Below are 13,141 nucleotides of genomic sequence, written 5' to 3' on the forward strand. Positions count from 1 at the left end.
AAGCTGGAACCAGATAAGTAGCACGTTGTATGTCATGCCATGGAGGACGCTCTTTGAGCAAATATTTAGGAATCAATCCGGAAATCCAGTGAAGACATTTTCAACTTTCAGCAGCTGACCTCCGTGCTCTTCCTTAAGTCAATCTTAGAGCTAAAAATGAACTCTTTTTTTTTTTTTTTGATCGGCAAAGAAAAATTTCATTTAACAGCATGAAATTAAAGGTACAGAAAGATGACATGCATCGAGAGAGATTCGGAAGTATAAAAATACCCCTACTACTGCTACTCGCACCCATACAATCAACCCCTAAGCCTCTCGATATTTTAAACAATCAAGTTAAGAAGAATTTAACTGAAAAATTAAACTACATGAATCCCCACATAATCATTCCACCAAAACCCCCAAAACAAACTAAAAAGAAACTAGACAACACCCGAGCAGCCCAACCACCCATTACAAAGTCTAAACTAATCTAGTCAGCCCACCAAAACAGAAACCACAGACCACGCCTCTGACAAAAACCACTCCACCTGCTGCTACAACTCCCAAAGCCCCACACCTCAGCTGCTAGCTCACGCCACCCCTAGGCTGCTGCTACGCCCACCTCCCCATGCCCACACCGGCTGAGAGGACACCATAACCATCACCGGAAACAACTCCAAGCTTCTACACCCCTACTGCAGCACAAGAAAACTCCAAGCTGCTACAACTTCGCTGAGCTACACCAACACCCACTGCCGAAACCACCACACCCACAGATCACCACACCCTTCTGAAAACACAACACCACGGGCCGAGAGGACACCAAACCACCACCGGGAAAAAAACTCCATGCTTCAACACCCCTACTGCAACCCAAAAAAACTCTAAGCTGCTTCAACTCTGCTGCTGACGACAGAGCTTCAACACCCACTGCCGAAACACCACACCCACAGATCACCACCATTCAAAAGAAAGAAGATCACCCCTCAAACTCTTACACGAATTGGAGCGCTCGAGTGACAACCGGACAGACCAGAATGCACCCCTCAAGCTCCTACTCGCCAAAAGTGCACGAATGACAACCCTGAACGACTGAAGACAAACTTGGGCGGCCCTATAGGAAGATCCTGGACAGCAAAGAAAGACACACCTAGGTGGAGAAAATGGGGGACTCAAGTTTATTGAACGAAAGAACTAACAGGCAAGCCGAAACGAGCGAGGCCAGCCGACCGCCATAGCCAAAGACGGCGGCCAGCCGGCCAAAAAAGAGGCCGGGGAAGGAGGTTTTAAGAGAGAGAGATTGTTGAAAATTTTTAGAGAGAGAGAGGAAGTGAAATAATTAATATATTTTCTTTCTTTTCTTTGATGAGAGGAGAGTCCGACTCAAAAACAGCTAAAAATGAACTCTGTTGTCCTTATTACTTTCTTATTCCCCTGGCACTATCAATGGTGTTGAACCTAAGACCAGTGTCAGTATTATCAGATTCTTGATCCAGTTTTTCTTAAACTTATCTTCAATCTCTGGATGGCCATAGCAATGATCTGCTTCATGGGACTAATCATTTTTTTCTCCTTATCTGTTGATTTTAATCACAGTTCAAATAACTATCTTCTTCCACTTTTAGCTTTATAAATTCAGTAATAATCATGCCATTTCTTACTTGTAACTGTTTCTTTTACTCTTTCCTTTCACTGAACCAAATTACATTGTCACTGAATAGGAAGTAAGTTTGTCCTTGTTTTCTTCTTGCTGCCTTGGTATTGGTAACGATGGTTGCATGATAATGCTGGAATAGCCTTTCATACAATTCCAAGAATTATATTCTTCATCCAGTTCATCTGTATCATGCTCCTCATCCATTCCTTCAAATCAGGTCTATGTCTATTTCTTCTTCTTTGCAGAAGTGCAGATATATTCTTGGACAGATAATAGCATCGTGACGAAAACCATCACATCTGAAGCATGATGAAGTCACAATAACCTGCCTTGCTTTGTTACTTCGTGAGATATTTTACTTAACTAGTTACCTGGAGGTTGCATAAGGAATTTTCCGAATGCTGCCCCTATAAATTGATTTATTACTTTCTTTTAGATGGGCATCTCATAAAATAAGAGAGAATCACGTCTATTAGGAAGAAAGTGAGCTTTCATCTTTAACTTCCCATCTTCCCAAGAGGTAATAGGTTGTTGAGCAGTCCCGTTAAGCTTGATCAGTCCTGTTAAGCGGACCCTCTAACTTGTGCCACCATAGACACACTGGCCCTTTTAGTTTCCCTCTGCAAAGCAAACCCTTACATTCACTACTAGAGAATAGCAATCAAAATAATTCTCCATGAATAATGAAGAAAGTGAGCTTTCATCTTTAACTTCCCATCTTCCCAAAAGGCAATAGGTTGTTGAGCAGTCCTGTTAAGCAGACCATCATTAAGTTCTAATGTTGTTTTTGTTGTTCCAAATCTGTAGTAAACGGCTATACTGTAACAAAGGATCCCACAGATTTTTCCAAGTGTTATAATACTTGGGCAAAGATTTTCCAAACTACTTGGTAGCAAAAATTATCTCATAGAGCTCATACACACGAGATACATTGATCTGATGTGAAAAGGACTCAGCGAGAGAATCCTTCTTCTTTTATTTTTTAGGATGTATGATGTATCACAAAACTATACATTAGTAGCAATATGTGTGTGGTTCCAAAATATACCATAACTGCCACATAACAATAAAATCCTCTCTCTCCCAATCAGTAAGTTTAGGTTCTTCTTTTGGAGGTGGAAAATCAGTTACGAACTAAAGTCGGCTCTTTCCACACAGTAAAATTCTCACTTCATGTGCCCAGCTGTCAAGGTGCACCCCTCCAAGGGTCAACACCTTGATGCCATACACATTTGTGCCTTTTGGGTAGTCCAAAATACGCCTAAGGAGTTGTTGGCAAAAGTGCAAGCAAAGGCAACAAGCAATGGTGGAGCAGCCCCAAGGCATGCAGCAAGGCAGCCAGCCCAGCAGCCAGCGTGCCAACACAGGCAGCAGCGCCCAGCGCCAGCGGCCGCCCTCGCGCACGCCAGTCCAAGCCCGAGTCTGCTGTGCACGCCTGGCCTCAAGCACGCCACGCCTGCTCGCCCGCCCATGACAGCGCCAGCCAGCCTTAGGGACCAAATGGACTCTTTTTGACTTGTAAATTTTTATGTAAATACCTTAGTATGAAAAGCGTTTTGGGACCAAGTCTTGTAATTTTTCTCATTTTATAGAATTTTTAGAATTTCATTTTGATTCCACAAACATAGTGGACGTTTCCTCTTGCCACTTTGTAAAAGGTTTTTAAGCTTATATTAAGGTGGGGGTACCTCAAGTGTTAAACCAGACCACTTGTGCCTTTAAGGTAACCTAAGCTAAAGCATTGGTAAGGCATCTCTTGTAGCACTTTTGTGCATTGTTCAACATATATAATGCCATCTTCTGATTGATGAAAGAGCTCATTTTGTACAAGTCTTCGGCATAGCTTTTCTTATTATTGCCTGCTTTAAATTTAGCTTATTGCTTGCTATCTGTTGAATGAATAGATGAGAAGGAGAAGAAGAACAAGAAGAAATAGAACGAGAAAAAACTGTTGTATATATTTTTGATTCAAAAGAATGGGTTTCCCCCTTACACCTATTTATAATAATAATAAGCATAAGACATAAAGATCAAACTACCCTAACACTTAACACTTCCCCTCAAGTTGGTGCAAAGATGTCTCTCATGCCCAACTTGCAACAAATGGGGTGAAAAACCTTACTACTAAGACCCTTAGTAAAAACATCTGCCAGTTGATCTTCAGACTTAACAAAAGGCATACATATCACATACTTATTCAACTTCTCCTGAATGAAATGTCTATCAATCTCAATATGCTTCGTCAGGTCATGTTGAACAGGATTGTGCGCAATACTAATGGCAGTCTTCTTGTCGCAATACAAAGTCATGGGATCTCGACAATCAAATCCTATAGCACTCAACAAAGAGTGAAGCCACATTAGTTCACATGTTCCATGTGCCATAGCTCTGTATTCAGCTTCAGCACTGGATCTGGATATTGCTGCTTGCTTCTTACTCCGCCATATGACTAGATTTCCCCCTACAAAAGCACAATAACGCCCAATCTGCATCTATGAATGCTTCCAACCTCAGGTGACCATGATTAGAGAACAAAATTCTTTTTCCAGGGGCAGATTTAAGATACCTCAAAATGCGATAGACTGCATCCAAATGAGTTGCACGAGGATCATGCATAAACTGACTCACTATCCCAACTGCATAGGCAATATCTGGCCGAGTATGAGATGGATATATCAGTCTTCCCACAAGTCTTTGGTACCTTTCCTTCTCCACAAGCTCACCAACCCCACTACAAAGATGATGATTAGTCTCAATCGGAGAATCAACTGGTCTGCAACCCAACATACCCGTTTCCTCAAGAAGATCTAGAATGTACTTCCTCTAAGAAATAAAGATGCCTTTATCAGATCTGGCAACTTCAATCCCAAGAAAGTACCTCAATGGACCAAGGTCTTTGATCTCAAACTCCTTGGCTAACTGCATCTTGAGGTGAGTCACCTCCTCATCATTACCTGTCACAACTATGTCATTCACATATACAATAAGCACTGTTACCTTATGTACATTGCATTTGACAAACAAGGTGTGATCTGCATTGCTTTGCTTATACCCAAATCCCAGCATTGCCATTAAGAATCAACCAAACCAGGCTCGAGGAGATTGTTTCAAACCATACAAAGCCTTCTTCAATCTACAAACCTTTCCAACTGTAGTCTGAGATGAGAATCCTGGAGGTACATCCATATATACCTCCTCCTCCAAATCCCCATGAAGAAAGGCATTCTTCACATCTAGTTGCTGTAAAGGCCATCCCAAATTAGCAGCACACAAAACAATAGCTCGAATGGAATTCATCTTCGCTATAGGAGCAAAAGTTTCTTGATAATCTATTCCATATGTCTGCGTAAATCCTTTGGCCACTAGTCTTGCTTTGTACCGTTCAATCATCCCATCTGCATTGTGCTTAATGGTGAACACCCACTTACATCCAACTGGTTTTTTCCCATTAGGAAGAGACACCAACTCCCAAGTGTTGTTCTTACTCAAGGCTTGCATCTCTTCTACCATAGCTACCTTCCACTTAGGATCATTTATAGCTTCTTTCCAACCATACGGAATACATACAGAAGAAAGAGACGAAACAAAGACACAATATGTAGAAGACAACGAACCATATGACACAAATTTAGAAATGAGATGTTGAGTACAGGCTCTAACCCCCTTTCTAAGAGCAACAGGAAGACTCAAATCATCAGCAACTGGGCTATCAACAACTGGTGAAGAAATAGGTTGAGGATTATTACCTGTAGAGTCAGTGGAAACTGGGCATGGAACTGGCATGGGAGATGATGATTGACCTGGTGGCACAAGAGAAGTCTGATCTTTCTTACGCCGTGAATAAGTTTTAAGATCAGCTCTGTCTAAACGACCACTCTCATCAATCTCCTTCTCAACAAAACTCTTAGGCTCCCCCTCACCACAAATAACAGCCCGCTGATTAGGAAAGAAAAAAGACAACTCATGCTGATATGATTCATCCGTAATCTCATCCATAACACTCTCCCCCTGAGGAGATAGCGGACACATGAAAAAAGACTCAGATTCTGGAAGGTAACATCCATACTAACATACAGCTTACCAGTGTGAGGGTCATAGCATTTGTAGCCCTTCTGAGTAGCAGAATAACCAAGAAAGACACACCGGACAGCCTTGGGATCAAGCTTCCCACGAGTACAAGATTGGAGATGAACAAAACAGACACTGCCAAAAACCCGAGGGGGAAGGGAAGAAGTGGAAAAAGGCACAGGAAGAAGCTCAAGAGGAAGTTGAAAGTGAAGGACAACACTAGAGGGCATACAGTTAATAAGGTAAGCCGCAGTAAGAACAGCAACCCCTCAAAAAGACGTAGGAACGTTCATGGTAAACAAGAGAGAGCGAGCAACCTCAAGGAGGTGGCCATTCTTGCGTTCAGCAACTCCGTTCTGTTCAGGAGTGCCAACATAACTAGTCTAATAAAGAATGTCATGCTCCTCGAGGTATGCCCTGAAAGCTCCATCAACATATTCAGTTCCATTATCTCTCCTAAGAATTTTGATATTAGCATTGAAGAGATTGGACACCATTTTATGAAAACTTTGGAAGCACGAGAAAACCTCATTTTTAGTACGAAGTAAATAAATCCAAGTCACATGGAAACAACAATCAATAAACGTGACAAACCACCGATAACCAGAGGTAGACACCACAGGGAAAGGACCCCACACATCAGTATGAATAAGCATAAAAGGAAAAGTACTTCTATTAATGGAAGGATAACAAGTACGTTTATGCTTAGCAAGCTCACAAGCATCACAAACAAAGTTATTCCTAGGATAATCTCTAACTAAGGAAGGAAAAAGTTTTTCTAAAATACTAAAAGAAGGATGGCCCAAACGACGATGCCATTGATGAAACAGACGTAGAGAGGAGCCGGAAGTGGATTGAAGAGCCTGAGAGGACAAAGTTGATGGAGGAGAAACAGCATCCAAAAAGTACAGACCACCTTGTGCTCTACCACTGCCAATCATTTTCGCCGTAGCCAGTTCCTGAAAGACACAATGAGTCAGAAAAAAGGTTACAGAGCAATTGAGAGCAGTTGTAATGCTGCTAACAAAAAGTAAGTGGAAAAATGAGGAACATAAATTACAGATGAAAGAGAAACTAAAGAGGTGCAGTGAACTGAAGCCTTCCCGGAGATAGAGGCTAAAAGTGCCATCAGCCACTCTAACCTTATCTCGCCCAGAACCAGGGGAATAAGAATGGAAAAAACTAGAAATACCCGTCATGTGATCTGTAGCACCGGAATCAATGATCCAAGAAGACAACGAAAAGGTACTAAGTGCATTAGTAACAATACCTTTGTTGGCAAAGTTGGAAGAGGCAGAAGAGGAAGGAGCTAAGGGAGATGAAGAATCAAGGCGAGCCATCAAACGTCTGAGAGTGTGAAGCTCATCATGGGAAAGAGAACCAGTGTCACCCAAGGCACTAGCAGTAGTCTCCAATACATGTGCTTGAGGACGAACACCACGACCACGACCACGACCACGACCACGGCCTCGAGTAGGCCGACCATGTAACTTTTAATAGTGCTCTTTATCATGTCTATCTTTCCCACAATAATCACACTTCAACCGGTCCCGATCAACCAAGGGACCCGTACCACCACCCGAAGACTGACTAGGCTGAGTAGCACGTGACTTTAGGGCTGCAACCATCACTAACGGATCCTGAGTAGAGACATGTACCATAGCACTACGACGACTCTTCTCCTGCTGAACCAATGCATAAACCTCGTGCAATGTGGGAAACAGAGAGCGACCAAACACCTGAACCCGTATCTGATCATACTCCAAATTCAGGCCAGCAAGAAAGTCATACACCCGCTCTTTTTCCACAGCCTGCTGAAACATAACGGCATCCGTGGAGCAAACTGGCTGGGAACTCTGGTAGTAATCTAGCTCTTGCCATAAACAACTCAACTTCGCATAGTAAACTACAAGAGAGCGATCCTTCTGATCCAAGCCCCTAATCTTCTTTCTCAATTCATAGGCCTGTGCATCATTACCCTGTTGAGAGTACATCTGAGAGGCGGCTATCCAGATTTTGTGAGTAGTATCCATCAAGAGAAAAGTCCGACTAATAGGAGGCTCCACAGAATTGATTAGCCAGGTCATAACTAAAGCATTCTCAGAAATCCATTGAACAGATAAAGCACTATCCGCAATAAGTTGTTGGGTACTACCAGTAATATAACCAGTCAAATGTCGGGCGGCAATGACAAGACTACAGGAGCGGGACCAAATCAAATAATTAAGACCATTAAGTTCGACCAGACTAATCTAGAGAGAAGGACTATCACCAAGAGTCAAACCATGACTCAGTCCACTCTCCTCCTTGCCTTTACAGTCCTGACCCATGCTGTCCGCCATGAGATAAGAAAAGAGGGTGCAAAAAACATAAGCCGGATATCAAACAAGTCTAGAAATCACCCAACCATCACAGCAAATCACTTTCTAAGGCTAAAACAGTCCAAGAGAAGCCCATAACAGAGCAACCAGATCGACTACAAGCCAGAAAACTGAAACAGAGCATCTAAACAGTAATAAAAAGCCAAGATAGGGCCAACATACATAAAATCAGGGACAACAAACTCCTCTAGGGTTCCAATCGGCTCCCCAGGATAGAAGGAGGGACAAAACCAGCAAACAAAGGGTCAAACAGTGATTTTCGAAAAATCACCCAATTTTGACGAAAAATCAAAAAAATTGGAAAACTCAATCAATAATGACCAAACAATAAAAAGGAGATTAAAGGGTGATTGCTCATTAAATTTCGAGCATACTGTAATTTTTTTTATTTTATTTTTTTTGCCTATAACAGACGTACTAGGATACAAGAATAGAAAGGAGACTAAGAGGAACAATCTTCAAGGAGGAAGATATTGCTCTGATACCATGTTGAATGTATAGATGAGAAGAAGAAGAACAACAAGAAGAAGAAATAGAACGAGAGAAAGCTGTTGTATATATTTTTGATTCAAAAGAATAAGGTTTCCCCCTTACACCTATTTGTAATAATAATAAGCATAAGACATAAAGACCAAATTACCCTAACACTTAACACTATCTTATGGCTTGTCTCAACTTTGTGGCTCATCAACTAACTTCTTATGTTTGCTTGCCTTTGCAAACACCATTGTGCTATCTTGGCAAGCTAGTAAGAAGAGCAAACTAGCGCCACACAGACCCACAACCCTTTGGCAAAGCTTCCGCATAGCCGGTGTGTGACACCAAGCCAAATAACTTAAACCATTCAAGTTCTTGGATGTAATGCATCTTGGAAAATAACATTTTTTATGCCAGTGGTTTCCTTTCAGCCATATCCAATCCATTAGGCTAAACAAAATAATCCACCGGTAGCAGAGATGCCAAAAAGAGCAAAAATAAATTGTGCAAAACACAAGATCAAGAAGGAGCTTGGAATAACATAGCAAAAACAAAGTGAAAAAAAAAATTCAATAACTTGAATCCAAAAACTAAAAGATGACGCTGACTATCCAAAAGATCAAAAAAATCACAAAATAATGCAATGAATCTAAATGAGGCACTCTAAAAATGCCTCAGAACCATACATTGGCACCCTTCGATGAAAATTTCATCTCAATCAAGGCCAGAAATCAAATCAGAAAAATATGTTTGAAAAAGGCAAAAAAAACATTGAAAAAATTTGAAAACCTTACCAGATGGCCTAAAAAAATTTTGAAAAAATCACTACAAAGCATATATTGAAGAGACAAACCAAATATGAAAGTTTTGGTCACCAACCATGACGTCAACATGACATCAAGAGTTTGACACTAAGGTCAACCCTTGAAACATCCTCTCAACTAATTCCGGTTGTCTCCAAATGCTTTCTTCAAGTTCGGATGCACAAAGAACTAATTTGGATCAATTTTGGGTCTCATACCAAAGTTAGAATTGCTAACATGTATCGAAGTTAGAAACCAAAGAAGAATGAGAGAACTAAGAGATGGAAGGAGGCTACGGTATCAGCAGTGAGACTCTGCACCGTAACTGGTATTTAGATTACTAACATTACAATGCAAATGACCAAAATAGCCTTATTGACCAAACCAATATTAAAAAAAAAAAAATAGGACTCTCCCTCCCTCCCTCTTCTCTCATATATACATGTAAACAGAAAACCATCACCAACATGTTTATTGACTAACATCACTCTCATATATACAGATGTTCTATGTAGACAGAAAACCAGGATCAGTATGCTTATTGACTAACATCACTTCTCACTATATTCAATTATTTATTCTCTTGGGTGTTCAGGAAAGTCTTGCATCTTCACTACAACAGAAAATTTGGAGCTTTAGTTTCAATTTTTTTGTTTTTTTTTTTTTTCGGAGAAATGCCTAGTGTCCCAACTATTCTACAGAATATTAATATTGTGTAAAATATTAGGGATTCCTAGCATTATTGTTTCTTTCAGTTCTTTGCATGTGTATGCATAGAATTAACATTGCAAGGAGTAAGAAAAATGAGCTTCCACAAGCACCAAGAGAAGAACATTCATATGAGGGAAGTCGACTTCCTCTTATAACTTCTGAAAATTAAAACACAAGGGAAATGAATAATCTAATTGAACTTTCTAGTCAATAAACCTCAAATAACTTTCTAAAAAACATTTTATCATGAATTAGCACTTGCTTCCAGTGCACACTTTAGTTTAGTTTAACTTTTTAGTCTTGTAACAATACACCCATCAATTCTCTTTGCTACAAGATAGCCTAATGTCTATGCGAAAAATCATAACCTTTAGAGTGGAGAGAGAGAGATAGTGCTGATATCCCTTGGCTATTATAGTTTTTTCTTCGATTTTTTTTTTTTTTTTTTTTTTTTGGTTTGGCATGTTTTCTTTTTGGTCATGTAGTTACTGCAATTACTATCATCTCAGCTCCCATCTCAATCTCGTAAGTAATCAATTACAAATGTGATGAAAGCATAGGAAAGAGTGTCTGGTGTTTAAAGACCTTATCCAGAGTAAAAATAGCAATTTCGCCAAACAAAACCAGAACTTGTGTCAAAATACCAATATATATAAAATCCAAATACCTGTAACAACTATAACAATAAGGACAGCTAATGCAATGCTTCCCCCATCATACCATCCTTCTTTAATACCCTATAAAATAAAGGTTCAATCAGAAACATGTAGTTGAAAAGGCAATACTTATGTATATGTGTGGGTTAAGATTGTCAAAAGAACAAATAAACTTGCGAGATCGGTGGGATAAAAAGGGAAATGAAGCATGTTTACCAAAAAAAAAAAAAAAAATTACGAACAATAACACATGACACAACCAACACATATATAAGATCTGGAAGCTCTTACAGTGAATTTTTACCCACGTACACTCATTATTTGCACTATTACAGTGAAAGTTTCAACTGCATGGATGTTTTGAGAACCACCACATCAATATTTGAAAATAAGCACATGTTGAACAACTTGTTTTCTAACAATGTAACATGAACAATATAATTTCGAACACTTAAAATTACGATTTCTAGAATGAGAATATAAAAAACATAAAACAGTCTTCTTCAAGTACAGAAAGCATACAAAAAATTCAAAATGTCGCATCATTATGTCAAACATTCCAAAGTTGAGGTTCAATTTTCACCACATAGCTTTAAAAAGGGCACACAAGCCACACATCAATTTTCGAACCTTTTGGGCCAATAAGCCCAAGCTTTAATCTTTTGGGGCCAAAAAGACACCTATATGTCCAAATATCTTATGGTCTATCTGTCCAAATGTCAACTATTTGCTCTGTTATCTTATGATTCAATTCATAATTTAAGCTAAATCAAAACGAATATATAGGGGAATCTATTTTGAAAATGGATCGATGGTGAATCGCATGATTCACACTTGATTCACTTTTTACGACTCATGCAATTCTTGAAACTATCGTGTCCAACATATTTCAACTCTTTTTCTCTCACTCTTTTAGTGAAAATGACATGATACAATTTCTACTAGTGTTTAGTATGAAAATAACCAATATACATACATGATTTGTTACTATTTTGGTGATTAGGGAATTTTTAATAGGATCCAATCAAATTCAATTAGACCATACATGTTTTTAACCATTTCTTTTCATTTTTTCCTTTAAAAAAAATCATAATATGTCTTCTCAAAGTGTTTAAGGTATGTTTATGTTTATTGTCCAAATATCAACATTGTTGTTAAGTTATTGTTACTCAAAAGTTGAGAGTTTGTTTTTGTTTACTTCTGATATTAAGAATGGTTAATAAGAAAAATCTAAAAAAAGAAACCTGTGATAACTTTTTACCTATTAAACAATGTAATCATCATTTAAAACGACATTTTTGTTTATTTAAATCTATTTTTATATTTACAAGATATAGTTAACATCTAAGTGTGTGTAGATATATTTTTCTAAATAATTTTTAAGAAAGTGACCGAATCTTTACGATTCATGAGTCAATTCGATTCGCAATTCAAAACAAGGCTATTTTGATTCACAATTCGAATCCTAACTTGACAACTATGCCAATTTGTACAATTGTCACCTATTTGTCCAAATGTCACCTATCCTTAAACGCAGTGTTATCAGAGGCGCGACTAAGCGCTCGCCTAAGCGCTAAGTGAGGCGAGGCGATGCGACGATGTAGCGCTTCATACTCACTGAGGAGAGGTGAAATGGTGAGGCGAAGTTGAAGCGCATGAAGCAAGGCTTAGGTGACAAAGCGAGAGGCGATGCAAAGCGAACCTTCACCAATTTTTGTCTGATTTCAGTTTGAAAGATCTGGGCCCTTCATTTGGATGACTTTTGTGCTATTTGTGGACATGCGTTGCACTTTATAATTGCTTTCTACTAAATAAGAAGTCGAAACCCTAAGTCGATTTTGTTCCAGTCAACATTTGCTTCGAACAACCTCACTGATTACCTACGTCTTCTTCTTCCTTCTTGGGACATCGTTCCAGTCGGTTATTAGAGATGAGTACCTACTTCTTCTTCCTTTCTTCTCCTGCTGCTGCGTCTTCGTCTTCTTTTTGTCTTGCTTTCTTCATCTTTTTTTTTTCAACTCTGCTTTGAAGAACTCTACTCTGTTTCTGTAGGCAGTCCTTTTTCTCTTTTCTATTTTTTTCTTCTCTCCTGGTTCTTGTTTTTGTTTCTCTTCTTATTTATTTTGCTGAAATTTTTTTAAATTAATTTTACTAAATTGATTTTACAATTGTTTAATTAGTTTGTTGTGTTATTTTACAATTATTTTGTTTATGTTAATTATATAATTATTTTGCTGAAAAAATTTCAATTAATTTTGCTGAAAAATTTCAATTATTTTGCTGCTAAAAATATGTTGTTCTTTAATTTCTTTATGCTGAAATTGTTTATTTCTTTGCACTATAATTGTTTCTTCGTTTCGTAACATTGAATTGCTTGGTTGGTTAGAATTAGATGTCGAAGTCGAG

At 38.9% G+C, this 13,141-nt stretch overlaps 1 protein-coding gene across 35 annotated transcripts in view; it reads right to left on the minus strand.

Annotated features, from left to right (window-relative positions):
- Positions 1-13,141, minus strand: part of ACA10 (autoinhibited Ca(2+)-ATPase 10) — a 150,812-nt gene that overhangs the window by 63,656 nt on the left and 74,015 nt on the right. For all 35 annotated transcript variants that reach the window (XR_014349619.1, XM_082903498.1, XM_082903507.1 and 32 more), the window contains one exon: positions 10,747-10,816. Coding sequence is in view for 34 of the 35 variants with exons in the window: in XM_082903498.1 (XP_082759624.1) it covers positions 10,747-10,816 (70 nt within the window). In the remaining variant the exon portion in view is untranslated. The remainder of the gene's footprint in view (positions 1-10,746; positions 10,817-13,141) is intronic.

The sequence above is a fragment of the Camellia sinensis genome, chromosome 13 (genome assembly GCF_055761805.1).
Source record: "Camellia sinensis isolate YWXY chromosome 13, ASM5576180v1, whole genome shotgun sequence".
NCBI classification, from domain to species: Eukaryota; Viridiplantae; Streptophyta; class Magnoliopsida; order Ericales; family Theaceae; genus Camellia; species Camellia sinensis.